Raw genomic sequence first — 16202 nt, 5'->3', positions numbered from 1 at the left:
AACAAAATAGAATGTATACTTGATAACTTTGATTTCATGGATGATAAAGTTAGATTTTGAGCAAAAGAAAGCTCAGCCAAGGTTAGAGAGAAACCGTGGTCACAATGTAATATCTGATTTATTATTGTTGTGTGTGCTACGAGGACAAGTTAACACATGTGATTGGCACACTCCTTAAAAAGAAGGGTTCACTAGGTCAAGAAGAAGTAACATATTTATTAGTAGTTTTTATATATTTTAATATTTTATGTGGCATTATTTAAGACATAGCACTTATAATCCATTTAAACCTCACAAGAAAATAAAAAATTTTTTTTTCGAGATAGGAAAAAAATATTAAAGTAAAAAATATATAACAGAATATTAATTTATCATACACTTTCCATTTAAATTACAAAAGAAAAAACAACTAAGATTTGGACATAGTAAAATAATATTACCTGTTATGTGAACATCATCAATCCAGAAATAGGGCTCTTTAAGTGCTTCATCAGACAATGCTAAGGCAGCATCAGGAGAATAGAGGATCACCCATCCCATACAATAAGGTGGATACCAGCGTTCAGAATATTCATCATGTGTAACTCTCCACTTAGATCTACAACATCAAAACCTTTGTTATTATATAAAATACCTGTTCATATTATATATATATATACACAAAATGGGATGCACTTCCTTCCTAACTTTGATTTCATGCATGATTAACTTAGCAATGATGACAAGTCAACGAACTTTTATGCTTCAGTACTGATATATACTGGGAGATACCAGCTGGCACCAAACAGGGAAAGCCGCTTGGTCAAGAACCTTGGCAGTAAGGTACCACCTGTTCAGACCGAAAACCCAGCCAAGGTGCAATGACCTAGAATCAAAGGAGAGCCGGCCTAGAGCAAGGAACCTAAAAGGCTGAGAAGATCGGGAGAGACGCTGCTTAACAGGGAAGCACATTTTGTAGGAAGACAACGAAGATCCGCTGGCAGGCCGCAAGCGTAACAAAGTCCATACTACCATACTCTCTAATAATATTATTGTAATATATATAATGTGTATATAATTGTAAATATAAACCAATGCAACCAAGACTTTACTTTATAATTAAGAATCCCTGTATGCCACCTCATAATAATAGCATAGTAAATTGATAAACACAATACCGCTGGAGAAGAAGTCCTTGAGTTAAATATATTGTGTACATTTTCAGATGGTTCCCATCAGGAACCGATAGAGATTCATAATACAAATATAAATACAAATAAATAAATACATAATACAAATACATAAATATATGAGGAAATAAATAAAATGCTGTTGTGGAACCCCCTGTCAGCCTTTGAACAGCTGAAAAGCAAGAAACATAGCAGTACATTAATAACTTGCTTTTTAAGCAGCACAGGTGTACACAACAGTGATCTATTAAGCAGAACTTGTATAAACCCCTGCATTGATATCTCTGCTGAAAATTACATTCTCAACAAATTTTTGAACTGAACAGATACTGCAAATTTTTTATCAGAGCTCGTGTCTCCTCTGAAATCTTCCCTATTGGGCAGCCTTGCTGGAATAGATATTTTTCTACTCCGAAGAAATGGTTTGTTGATGTTATCCACCTCCAAAAAGACAAAAAATCAGAGTTGGGCAAAAATTAGCTATAGTCGAAAGTAATAGCTAAAATTGTCATGGATACAATATTTATATAGTTATAATAAGATATAACAGAAGTTATATCTTCTGTTTGAATGCTGAGTCATTTTTCTATATGTGTGTTTTTTCAAATTGTAAATAATGTACTCATGATGCCTGAATTGAAAAAATTTGGCTAGATTAAAAAATTAATCTACAATGGCATTTTTGTGTACTTAAGTTATGTTATTTATCCTACACAGAATTTTATGTTCTTTAATTAGATGAACCATAAAGTTTTAGGCAAGATGGACTGTTTAGCAATTATAAATGAAAATAAAAAATAGGACCTAATTTGTTACTTGTTTGTCTGTTTTTTTTTAGAGGCGAAAAACATCACTGGTCCTCAACACCATTAACTTACTATTTATTTTTTATTTAATTTTCCTTTTGTTTGATGTTATATTTGTGACAATAAAACTTTTGATTTGATTAATTTTCAAATTATTGTAAAAAAAACATTGACATTTGGAGGCGTTTGTTTTGAGATAAAATAAGAGTGAGTAAGTGAGTAAGTTGTTACTCTATCAAATTAATTAGCCACTTAGTACGAGATGTATGACCACCATCAGGAATGCACATAATTTATAGCTTAAAATTGACAAATTTGAGGTAAACACAAGTAAAATAAGAAATAAACACTTGTGGCAAATATTCTCTGAGTAGTATTAACCAGTGGTTTTGAATAGCTATGAAAAAGTCACTCTAGAATAAGCTTGTTATAGAAAACATTCCAGTGTTTCGGGCCGCCCATAGCTCAGTGGTTAAGACACAGTCTTACCAATTTGATGTCTATTGGCGGAGCCGGTTCGAATCCGGCCTGGGGCGTTGACTTTTTTCATTGAGTGGCGGTCCCACAAAATGAAGGACTTTGACCCCCAACCATGGTTAGGCAGTATAGGACTCCAATGGGAGTCTTGGCCGGAAAAAAAAAAAAAATTCCAGTGTGAATTTAAAACATTACTAGACCGCCTCAAGTGATCCAAGTTCATTTAATAATTTTCCCTTATTCTTTCCCCTGGCTTTATTATGGGATATATGTGAATTTCAATATTATTATATTATATTATCTATATATATTATTTTAAATAAAAATCAGACAAAAAATCAATTCCTTTGATCAATATGAATATTCATATAAATTTTTAATCAAACTTTTTTAAGGCTTTTTTTTAATAGTATATTCACATGTAAATATACTATTGAAAAGCTAAGCAAAAATGTTATGTGAAATTTTGGGGGAAATTAAAATTGGAGCAATAAAAAAGAGAAAAAAATGTTTTTATTTTTTAATTGTTATATATTGTATCTGAATGGTGAGTCCTTTTACTATACATGTGTTTTTTCAGTTGTAAAATCATGCCTTGATGATACCTAAATTGGCAAGAATTAGGCAAGATCAATAAATTAATCTACTTGAGACTACTATGGCCTTTTTATGTACTTAAACTCATAAATAGACTAAGCCCTTTGCTATTCTGTTTTTTTCTGATATATAACATAACTTAACAATTCGGTCAAGTAGTAAAGTTGTATACCATAAACCAAAAAATGAAATTGTTTCTCAAAAACACTATGAGTCCACGGAAATACATTTCTGTCAGTATTAATGCCCTTACTAAGCAGCCAATCAGTTTGATAAAGTAAGGAATCACGAAATTGCAGATACTTTTTTTCTTCTATAACTCCTAAATGGTGCATCCTAGGAGAAGAGTTACAGCATGCACAATGAAAGGATAATAAATTCTGGTTAAAATGAGTTGATCATAACTTGATAATTTGTTCAAGTAGTAGTAATTTAGTGACAATAGCATGGAACAGCACCTCAGATCAACAATTTGGGCCCAAGTAGAGCAAGTGGTTTACATTATACCACTAGACCACATTATGAAATTAAGGTATTCATTCCGTTAAGAAGTAATAAATGAATAAAAAAAGTTTAAAAAAAAAAACAACCTAATTTGGTACTTTAATCAAATAAACTAGTAACCTATTGTAGTAAGAGTTTGAGAATGTTGTTTACACATTACAGATTGTACAAATTATTTGTCAATGTGTGTTTTGCACACCGAGCTCCTGGCCTATTGAAACCAACACCTAGGATCCTTTGAACTATTTAAAAAAAATGAATGTTTTACTGAAAGCGCCATGCCAATTTTAAAATATTCAACAGCACCTAAACCACTACCCCTATTAATTTCTGATTTATATTATATTTACCACCCTTCCTATATTTAACCCTCATCCTGGCAAGGAGAACTAACAGTTCACCTTTCTTCAGGATTAATAGATAGGATTTAAAAAAAAATGTTATACCTGTAACTTCTTTTAACCATAGCTCGCTCCATTACAGGGCAGAGAATAAGTCGCCTCTCCGGGAGTCCTGGTAGATAGTTTTCGAAGTATCGTGTGTTGACAAAAACGTCATCATCGGTCTTGAGAAAGTATTTGGCGCCTGGACAGTGCTTACTCGCCCATTGTAGTCCCATCACGTGCTTATAAGTAAGGTTTCTGTAGGAGTCAACGAAAGAGCCTTGGACGATATCCCCATATTGTCTAGACTCCATTTCGATAAGAGGTTGTAGCTCTGGAGCTGCAGCACCCAACAGAAAGACAACGGTCCTGCCGTGGCCCCAAGTCCTCCGGATCTCCTGCCGGTGGAAAGAGTTGTTAGGTGCCGAGCTGACGATGGCTATCCAAACGGGAGGTGCAGAACTGTTGCACGGAGCGGAGGTCAATGTCAACGGAGATCGGTCCATCTTGAGCAGCTTGTTCTCAAGTTCCACCGTCGGGTGTGGCCTCAGCATGGTACGCAGTGCTACCACCACCGTCATCAGTAGCACCAGGTATACCGGCGCCGTCCAACACCACCGCCTTTCTGTCATCTCCCTCTATCTGAAAACGCAGAATGGTTTGTTAATGTAAATATAAATAAATAATACAAACAATACATTAGTAGTTTAATTAATTGGAAAAAAAAATATTACGAAGGGAATAACAAAGATTAATAGTAACTTTGAAATTACTGAGAACTAAGTTAGTTGAACTGTATGGAATGAAACATAACATTTTCAAATCAATGTGTAAGAAAAAAAAACATATATCGTAAAAATAAAACAAAAAAAAAACAAGAATAATTTGAAAGTTATTTATATTATCTGACATAAGATATACTAGAAATAAAAATCACTGTTCTTTTTTTAACCTATTGGTAATTAAAAAACATTGGTGAATTCCCTGATTTGTTTCCAAATACACATTGAAAGAAAAATATGTATATACTTAGTTTATGCAGTTCTGTAATTCAAATAGATTTCTCTTTAGAATTAGTTTTATTCCTGCCATATACTAAAAGCGAAGTAGTATTTAGAATGAGGGTTTACTGACACATTTACGATAAGCTGCTTCGAATGCGGGCACTGTTTAAAAAATCGTACACAAAAGGGTCTCGATGACACGGTCGATCGGTATTCAATCTCCATTAAATGTCACCTAGCAGGGAGATAACTCAAATACCACCATAAAACCAGACATAACATCGTCAAAGCAAGATTTTCCCTTCTATCAGTAACAGATTGCACTGTCACAAACTTGTATGCTTCAAAATACTGACAGATTTATTAATTAATTAATATAGAGAAATACTGTAGCAAAAATAGTATATTGTCAACATGTGAACAATAAAATTATTATGTTTAATAAAAAATTAAAATACATCATTAGTGTTACTTGAAATATTTACTAGTATACAGATTATTCAAATTATAATTATTTATACATAAATTATAATTATGCATATGAGAGCAGGGACATTGCTGCAACAAATTATTGAGAGGGGGGGGCTAAAATTTTCATTGAATTTCTAAAACATACTAGAGGTCTAGGAGTATTTCCTGATATTTAACTTTTTCTGAAAATTTTTGGAAAACTGACCACTGGCGTTTATAAGAAATTTTGAGTATAATTACCACTTTGAATAATGTTTTACAAGTTTTTGTAGTTTGAAGTAGGTCTTCAAATATCCCAACTCTTCAGGTTTTTAGCAGCTCGGTAAATGGTTCTCAAAAAGGAACAATTCTGCCTCACTGGCTAATATTATCAACAAATAATTTTTAAAAAAATAAATAAATCTGAATCGCTGCAACCTATGAAGGGTTAGGGGTGCAGTACTTTGTAAGGAAGTACTATTACTAGATCAACGGCTGTGCAAGGAGGGGATTCGGTCAGAATCACATTCTACTGCCATATTTTGGCCAATGCGGCTGCGTGGACCTCCCAAACCCACAGGGCTACAGTCAAATAGAAAATAATTATCTGCCATAGCCGGATTCGAACCCGGGTCCGTCAGCACATATTTTTGTGACACTTTATTTTTAAAACTACTTTACTAATTATTTTCCCTGATGTTTATGGATCAACTAAAATGTTTTAAGAGGCAGATGTACAAAAATAATGACTCAAAATGCACTTCTAAAGATTGAAGATGAATGAACTTTCTAAAGCAGTGGTTCCCAACTGGTGGTCCGCGGACCAAACTTGGCCTTTGGGACGGGCCGTTAGAGGGTCCGGCAGCACATACTTCTGTTACAATTTACTATTAGAAATATTTTATCAATTCTCTTTCCTGACGATGTGGCAGCTAAAACGTTTTAAAAGGCAAATACTCAAAAAAAAGTTACTCAAAATGTACTTTTAAACAACCTAATTTTCAAATATTTTCACTTCACCACAAATCGATAGTGGGGGTGGGCCGCACATAGTTCTAATAAGAGATTAGTTGTTCGTAGACTTCTATGAGATGGGAATCACTGACCAAAAGCAAAAGAAATAGCAAACCACGTGCAGGACTAAAATAATATTTGGTGACAAAAATTAATTGAGTCATGAATTTACCTCAAATATATTCACTAAGGGTTAATGATATTTCATGTCAATAATAATTTAAATATAAGGTTGAGAGGATTTAAAACTGAATGTAATCTTTCCTGCGTAATTGGTTAATCGTTCAGTAACGACGAATAAATCATTCAGAGCGGAATCGTCACACCACCCACATCACGTATGAATCTTACAGAAGGTGAAGAAGTGGGCGTATAGATCCCGATGGGGCTCTATATTTAGGAGGAGATTAGGGGTCTTCTTCTTGTCACATGGCGGTCGAAAGGTCTATTCATTTGTGGACACTTCTATTCAACAACCATGTATCAATCGGATATATGGGACAATAAATCGATTCATAATAATACTTGTGGTCTTCACGAGTCTTATCTCAAAACATTAGTATTATGAATTATTTGGCGCCCACCTGAAATGGAATCAAACCCAACTCTGGGAATGAAAATTCTGGAACAACTTTCCAATTTGCTTAATCAACTGGTACAGCAATCAATGAAGGTCGAAGGATTTTAGATTACTAAAATTATAAACCCTTGAATTGCTTCCTTGAATTTTATTTTTTTAATATTTAGTCATTGATCCCAATTATTTCTTCCACGATTGTTTAACTTATTTTAACTACTTACAGACAGAGATGTCTTCCATCCAGTGGGCCTGATATTTCTTTTTACTTTTGTTCATATGTCAAGAATACATATTTAAATTTTTATCCTTTCTGATCCATGTCCCCCACACCAATGCAAGTTTTTGGAAGGATTCTATATAAACAATTTTTTAATAATATTTCAGTTATCGCATGTTGGATTGCAAATAGTTACTCAAATGCGTCGTTGCAGTTTTAGAATATAGAAAATAGGCCGCTAACAATCTAAGTTAAATAAATAACTTTGACGATTATAAAAACGGCTTTTAAAAATACTATACATATAAACCTCTAAGGAGAACATGCATTTTTCCCTTTTAGATAAGAATATCTCTCTGAGAGACAGTGGTAATATAAAAATAAATAAATAAAAACACCAATATCTCATAAATAAGTCATGGGATTAGGTAATTTTTTTCAAGCATATTCTTTTTTAAAAATACTTAGAGTCAAAATTTTAATTTTAATGTACAAATGGAAAGCAATTTTATGTTTTTAAAAAATTATCGAAAGAAAACAATCAAATCTTGAAAGTAAATTATTTCAAATATACATGCAAAAGAATTGAATAGCTTGGAGCAAGAATGTGATGAACCACATTTTTGAAGATCAGGATTTTGTGCAAAATGCTAAGTCATCTTTTTACTAAACTATTAACCCTAGCAGCACCAAGGTAGTATTCATTACGGCCTACTCCAAGGGGGGGCTCGCCGAGCCCTACACTTCCCAAGACGACCTCCACAAGCCCTCACTTGATTTTAACCCTTATATCATTAATTTTCCTTTTATGGTAAACTTACTCTTTTGAAATATAATAATTTCTTCTTACTTCTGTAAATAAGATGGTAGAATAAGGATTATTTAAAAAAAAAATAAGGACCTAAAATTTCTATATGCTTTATTATGAAAATGTTTTCATTTGGAACTAAAAAAAGAATAAGAATACATGATACAACAAAAACCTAGGGTCGCTGAAACTTTAATTATTTTCAATTTCATGAATATTTTAAAACAAAAAAAAAATTCTATTGTCTGAACTTAGGTATAAGAATAAAATGTTTATGTTTACAAATGCTCATCACTAGATTCAGCAGGTTCACATGTGTCAACTCTTTTCAGAACAACTAAAAAACCAAAGAATCATATCAGTCCGAAAATATTTTTAAGTAAAAAAAACTGAGGAAATCAGACCAGTAGTGAGAGTATGGGCGAGCTGGTGCACTTCCGTGAGCAGCCAATCAGAAGCCAGCATTTTGATGAACCTCAGGTCCCTTCCCTGCACCAAGGGGGGGGGCTCCACCCGCCCTCATCTCATTTTTCTAACACAAATAATTTTTCGTACTCTTCCTCCTTATCAAATATTTTTCAAATCAATTCCAACATGTTGGTAGATAAATTTTAGGTAAATAGATTTTTTTCCTTGTCTGTAAAAAAATTTTTGAGAGCAGTATTAAAAAAAATCAGAAGTGAGGGCTCTGTGTTTTCCCCCCTTGGTGCTGCTAGGGTTAACTGTAGTAGTTTGTCGAATATAATATATTTAACAATAATATTAATAATAATAAATTTAGAAAATGTTATAAAAGAATTGTAAAATTTATTGAAACTGCTTTATTGAATAATCATATAATCAGTTATGCTGCATGTGGTTCATCATATTCAACCCCTGAACACGTCAAATGTAGGACCAATAAGAACATATATAGGAGATACGATAAAAAAATAAAATAAAAAACCGATTTCATGGTGAACGAATTCAGAAAAAGTTATAGTACGAGAGCCCGGTGAAAAAAAGTTAGTTATTTCACCTCAATTTTTGATAACTGAAATAAAAACAAGGTATAATTACTAGTCAAAATTTATGAGTCTGCCAAGTATAGCGAGGAGGAATAAAAAATGGCAGCTGTTTCAAAAGGTTAAAAAAAAGTTGATTTTTCTTCATATTTTTAAAACTAAAACACTAAAAAATAATAATAGAACATCATTTAAAGTAAAGTATATTTACTAAAGTATGAGCCCTTATAGAGCTTTCATATCATTAGATGAACAAAAGTATATCAGCACTCAAATTAAAGCTAGTTGATTGTAATATAAAGTAGTTGTATTCCTATAATGTTTATCTTCGTAGGAGAAGTAGTTTTGACAAAAAAAAATTCAAAAATATTGATATCTATTTGTTCAGATAAGAGTTTTGATTTATGAAAAAACATATCTCAGAAACCGTTGGACGTACAGATTCTACGAGCATTCAATAAAACGTAGTATGAATAATAATTAACGTATTATGAAGTAGTATAAGACACTTATCTTCATGGAGATAGTAGTTTTCATGATATCTGCTAAAATTAAATTATTTTTAGTTGTTTGGACAAAATTTCATATGAGTGCTGGCAGACATCTGTACGTCTAATGATACATATATATATATATATTCCTGCGATATATATTTTCATAAATGAAACATTTGGTCTCAACAACTAGAAATCAACATTTTGTAAATTTATTTTGTTAAATATCATGAAAACTACTGCTTCCACGAAGATGAACGTCATAAACTACTTAATGGCACACTGAACTAGTTTTAATCTGAGATCTATTAGACATCTATACGTCGAATAGTTCCTGAGATATAGATTTCCCAAAATAAATTCTTGGACTACTGATTTTTCAGTACATTTTTTATGAAATATTGCGTCTTAAAAATTATATCTTAGGAACTATTGAACGTAAATAGTTCTATTGGGTTCATAATTCACTTTACTTAAAATGATGTTCCATTTGGTTTTCAAGTGTTGTAGGTAGTTTTAAAGATATTTTTTTTTAACTTTTTGAAACAGCCGCCATTTTTTATTCCCCTTAAATATACTTGGCAGACTCATAAATTTTGACTAGTCATTATACATAGTTTTCAAGAAAGTATTCATAAATTCGTGTGAAATAACTACCTTTTTATCCACTGGGCTCCTGTACTAGAAATTTAAAGCCATTTAGACCAGAGACTGCAGCATTTAGTGACGATAATAGATAAGCAAGGTTTGGGGAGTAAAGTGTGAAATCAGTTGCATTATTGCATACAATATTCCAATATTATTTTACTAACAACACTAGAAAATTGTATAGAAAATATAAAAATGAAATATTGATATTTTATTTTAAAATTACATATTTATATCGATATTTTACATTACTGTAATATCGATATCGAATGTTAACAACGATGTTCCGATAGTATTTTATGGAAATATCCATATTTTGTTTACAACACTAGAAAATTTAAAAATGAAATATCGATATTTTATTTTGATAATTACATATTCATTTCGATATTTTGCATTGTTGGTAATATGGATATCGAAGGTTCCTGTCCAAACCCCTGCTTTTACACGAAATTTCACCTTGACAGAAAACGGGAGACCTTTGTCAGGGTAGCATCTCTAAAATTTAACATTAATCAAGATATAAAGCAGGTTGTTTAAACATTAAGCTGACCATACTGTTTCCTAGAAATAGTAGCTACCTACTCTTTGGAATCATAATAGTACTAAATTGTTTATACCTATTCTATTCCGATTAGTTCGAGGTTATACTTATTTTAAATTAAAAGATTAACTGATTTAAGTTTTAAACTGCTATTTCCTTTTAAATTTAAACCAATTGCTTTTATTTATTCAGTATAACTCATTATGTGTTAATTAACACGTTGAATATTAAATTTTTAATCGAGACTGTTAATAGGTTCAACCAATTTAGATGTGATTTCTGTGGAGTGTAAACAAGTCGCAAATGTAATTTAAACATTGCAAATACATAAATAAATCCAAAAAAGGTTTAGTTGATTTTTTCTTCTCCGGAAAATTATCTGTAACGAATATTGCGATAGTTATTTAAGTAACAAGTTTGGTAACATTATAATCACAATATTTACTTCACTTGATTCATTCCATAATTTATTTATCGTTTTTCATACGTATGAAAACGTTTTTTAAATTCATACTTGAATATCACTTATTAATATAATTAATACTTTCATAATAAATTCGTTGATAATGATTTATAAATTACATGCTTATATTGTTACTAGTTACTGCATAGGTAGTTTCTCCCTTTCCCATTCCCCATACCCCTAATAGTTCAATAACTATAATCTTTTAAGATATATATTTATTGCAATACATACCTATTTTCATATTAATGCAGGTTAATTAATTATTTAGGTATATAATTACATAAGATTTAAGAATACAATTGATTATTTTTGTTTTTACTAGATTTGATTTATACTTTGAGCTCAAACCTAATATGTCCGTTGAAACATGCGTTTCAAGAATAATTTTGCGCACAATTAAAGGAAAGTGGTGGACGGAATCTGATGAATTTGACAACTAAACACGTTTTACACTAATCTCTAAAATTTTCTCCAAATCGGATGATCCTTATCCGAAATACGAGTATGCTCAGAAAAATTTGTCTAAGCACCAGAAAACGAAGTTATGGACGGATTCGATATCGGACCAATTACAAAACTAAAAAATTCATTCAAATGGGATTAAAGATTCGATAGATTATAACCGAAAACAAATTTCACTACAGACAGACAAAAAAAACAATTTGTCCTATGATGTCTAAAAGGTAAAATGCATTTAAAAATTTTCGAACCAGAGAACATTTTTTTTTATTTCCTGGATGAATACAGAGCATTCATACCTTCAGTAGTAGTTAAGCAAAATAACAGCCATAACAATAATTCACTTATTTCCAAGATAAAATGAACATTGAAGAGGTTAAACGAGAGAAGCCGTAAAAGATAATGATTCTTATTAATTAAAAAAATATTATGATTGTAAATATAATTTTAAAAAATTCACGTTTTTACACTACTCGACATTACATAACAATGTCTGTCTTTTCGTATAATTTCAAAAATAGACTTTAATTCACATAAAACTGTTATTTTTGTTGTTGTTTTTTTCCGCGAATATTTAATAGTTAAATTTAAATAGATTCAATCCCACTTTCGAACGACTTAGCTGATTGCTAGGTCATTCGTATACTTTGCTCACTTTTACCTGCCACGAATTCGAAGCATCTTACGTTTAAAAATAAGTGCTTTGTTACTAATGAGTTTATTAAATTTCTCACTTTTTAGCAGAAAATATTTTATTGGTAAATTCACCATTACTCACTTCCTTGTATTATTATTCCTTCGAATAATACCTTCGCAACTGTTTTGGGCGTTCCAATATTCGGAGCAGCTGAGACGATTTTGTCGAAATTTGATAAACGTCATCAACAACATCAACTGTCATAAAAAACTGTTATATTCCAATGAAGTTTGAACATGCAATTGAAATTAGCCAGTCTCTACAACCTTAGCTAATATGATATAATTTTCTTTTTTTCCGGCCAAGACTCACATTGGAGTCCTATACTCCCTAACCATGGTTGGGGGTCAAAGTTTTTCATTTTGTGGGACCGCCACTCAATGAAAAAAGTCAACGCCCCAGGCCGGATTCGAACCAGCACCACCAATAGAAAAGCCGATTCTATAGTTACGAACTAATAAGAATTCATAACAGGAATTTCTACTTAAGATAATTTGATGAATATAACTGAGAATGAAATGAATAGGAGAACCTTTCTTTAATATTCAAGTATGAAAAACACTTCCTTGCCTTACACGGTCAAAGCACTGTAATGACCGCACTGTCATTAAAAAATATTGTAACATTGATACACAAGTCTATCTGCACTTTTTCCGTAACTCCTTAGGATGTGGAGGAACTTATTTGTCTATTTCTCTTTCATAACCAGCAGTAGTTTCTATGAACAGAAAAGAACTAACAATGCGAACAAGAAATTATAATTAATGAATTGACCTGTAAGAATTGAGGAAGTGTATACGATACCATACAAAGTGCAGTACGGAACACTTCAATAACTGAGCATTACAGTATGAGGACTGGCCAATTTCCTGAGGTTAGGTGGGGATGGATTTTAAGGGGGTGGGGTGTATTAGAAGTTTATTTTTTAATATCGATGGCTAAACAAATAAATATTTCAAGTAAGTACAACAACTGATTTAATCATCATAGAAAAAAAATTAATAAACTCTGATCTATTACTATCTTATACTATTATTATTTCTTTTGTACGTTAAATATATTACGTGGACAATATACACATAATTAAATAATTATATTAACTTGTAAACACCTTGAAATGTTTTTAGAATGAGTATTTCTTGTATCCAATCCTTACAACCCAAAATCCTTCGTAAAATCCTAAATTCTCCTTACTGTGTCACAAACGAAATCATCCATAAAGACCTTAATCTTTCATATGTAACTGATCTAGCCCGTAACCTAAATCCTCTAGTTTCTTACCTTGCTACTTCTTCTATTCCTAATTTTCCTCCCAGGTGCCTAAAAAGAATATCGACTCGAGACCTAGGGTAGAAATATTAGAGTGCTACCAAGTATTTTCTGTACATGGGTGTATAACTTCATTTTGATCTTACATCGAATTTGCTAGATGTGTTTTTATGTAAACGCAGTTGTAAATTTCAATAAATAAATATTTAAAAAAGTATGAGTAGTGTACTCTGTGCTCAAACATTTTGAGTACAATTAAAGTAATCATGATCAGTTACTCATTACTCTAGTCATACTTGTCCAGCTCTGCCAAGGAGTACACCTACTTTCCCGACCCGATACGTATATGAAATAAAATAACTTTTCTGCCCACAGCAGATCTCTAAGCCCTGGAGTTCCTATGATGATTTGTAAGTCGATTAAAGAATTATTCTTAACGGTTTAATGTAAAAATAGTAATTAGATAATCATGATAGAATGAATTAAATAATAATACAAACAAAAATGTTTGTTGGCCAAGTCATTAAATAATTATATAACGCAATAACCGCTGAGGTTATATATGGCTTTGTCAAAGCAGTCTTGTTGCGTTACAGGTTTTATTCCAGCTGAAAGTAGGATACTGTGCTGCTGACGTCATGGCATGCAACTGACCGGGACGTAGAATCTTCGTTACGCTTTCCTTGCAGAGTCAGTGAAAAGACCTATTTCACTTTCCATTCGACTTATTTCAGGACAGCAATTGCAACGGATCTCGACTGGTTCCTGGACGTAGTATGCACTTCTTCAAGCCGGAGAAAAAGGCATACGAAAGCACTAAATGGGATAAAGTATTAGATAGATGGGTTAGTTTTTGTTTTGTTTTTTATGAAAATTAGAATGATAGAAGAGTAAACATTAAAAAAAAAAAAATTAAATGTGGTTTAGTACGCAGAACGAAACACTTTCACTTACCAACCCACTTTGAACTAAGAAATCAATCCTTACTCGTTTCGATATAGACCATAAAGTCTGTTCCAAGAACCACTTTTGACGGCCCGCAAACTGATAAGCAGCGTGCGCAGAACGAGTTTTGGAAGGCAAAACTACCTCAAGAAATAGGTAAACCACTTCTATTTTCCCCAGTATATATATAATTTTTTCATCCATCAGCGAATGAGTGTTGGTTTTATATACCATTAACCCGTAAAAATATTCACATTTAACATTTAAAACCAAACATAAACGTAACAAGGAATAAAGCAATCAACAAGATACTCCATATCACAACATTTCTTTGGATAAAGAAAAGGTATTCTAAGAAATTAGTTGAGGTATTTTGTATGCATTTACAATAAGGTGTGTATATGCTTGTGCTGTTATAACAAGAGGGTTTCATCTAAAATGACTGTTTTCTTTTTATGGTAAGGGAGGGAATTATAATTCAATAAATCTCCAGACTACCTAAAGTAAATGAATTTTTAGACAAAGACATTTCCTCATGCCTTCGACTCTAACGTTAAAATTTGAAAAAAATATAATATTGTGAAACGGTTCATAAAATTCCACTCCCAGTTACCAGCAGTTAAAGAAGCAGTAATTTACAACTTGAGAAATCTAACCTCTTCTCGAAGACTGAAGCCTAGGCTGCTGCAGGACATTATGTTTCTATATTCATCTATTCTAATATTGACATTAATACTATTTTTTTTATTTTTCTCTTCGTCTTTTTCTCAAATTAACTTCTCTTTTTTTCTCATTAGAAGTTAATTATTTATTTAATTAAATCTATAAATGTCATTGTTTTAACATTTCTTATTCTTAAGAATTATTATTTTAATCTATTTATTATCCATGTGACTACAAGAATCGAAGAACCTAGAAAACTAAGAAGAACCAAGAATCATGGAGCGCCAGAAAAAATTGCAGACTATTTTTAACTGGAACCACTTCCACTATGCTTTCTTCGACTCCAATAACGGTAATTGTAATTACAACCAAGTCATACCAGCTATACATAATTATTTACACCGCAGATTTTCTTCGAGAGTGAGCTGCACCTTTCTCTTAATTACCTTTGAAAAATAGTAATGCTTGTTAACAATAAAGTAACAGAACGTTATTTAATAAAATAACAATAATATATTACCAGAGAATTCTGCTATTTGAATACATTAGAATCCTGGTTTCAGCCCCTAAGGAAGAGAAAAACCACTATGAACTGGCAACGAAGTCCTCTAAATTATAGGAAAAATTTAAATAAAGTGAAAAAGGATCAAAGATATGAAGAGAATGATCATCATTTTAACCAGGTGTTGGTGGAACAAGGATGCCTTCAGTCTTCACAATATCTATTTAAGTAGAAGATAATTTTTGGTGTACCTAACAATGGAAGAAGGCGCTATTTTCAACAACTGCCCTTGCCAGTCTTGATAACATTGTTTGCAGGCGTTAATTTTCCAGGCAAGCGGGACGAAGATCTGCCTGAGAAGAGGAAGGTCGGAAGGAGAAAGCTAATAAGCTATCTAATATAAAGCTACCTATATTAAATAATTTCTTGCATCCATGGAAAGTTGAAAATATTAAAGTCATTATTTACCAGGGCATTCAAAAAGTCCTGTCGTTTTTCGTTT

At 31.9% G+C, this 16202-nt stretch overlaps 1 protein-coding gene across 1 annotated transcript in view; it reads right to left on the bottom strand.

Annotated features, from left to right (window-relative positions):
- The window catches only part of LOC106683075 (beta-1,3-galactosyltransferase 5), a 9169-nt gene extending 4592 nt beyond the window's left edge, over positions 1-4577 (bottom strand). Inside the window, exons 1-2 of the mRNA XM_014424300.2 lie at positions 4000-4577; positions 441-598 (exon numbers count right to left, since the gene is read on the bottom strand). Of these exons, the coding sequence (XP_014279786.1) occupies positions 441-598; positions 4000-4568 (727 nt within the window). The 5' untranslated portion in view covers positions 4569-4577. The remainder of the gene's footprint in view (positions 1-440; positions 599-3999) is intronic.
- Between the last annotated feature and the right edge of the window lie 11625 nt (positions 4578-16202).

Source organism: Halyomorpha halys, unplaced genomic scaffold, assembly GCF_000696795.3.
Source record: "Halyomorpha halys isolate HHAL.00 unplaced genomic scaffold, Hhal_1.1 Scaffold462.1, whole genome shotgun sequence".
Lineage (NCBI taxonomy): Eukaryota > Metazoa > Arthropoda > Insecta > Hemiptera > Pentatomidae > Halyomorpha > Halyomorpha halys.
Note: the sequence above shows the minus strand (reverse complement) of the source record. Positions and strands in the feature narration are given on the sequence as shown.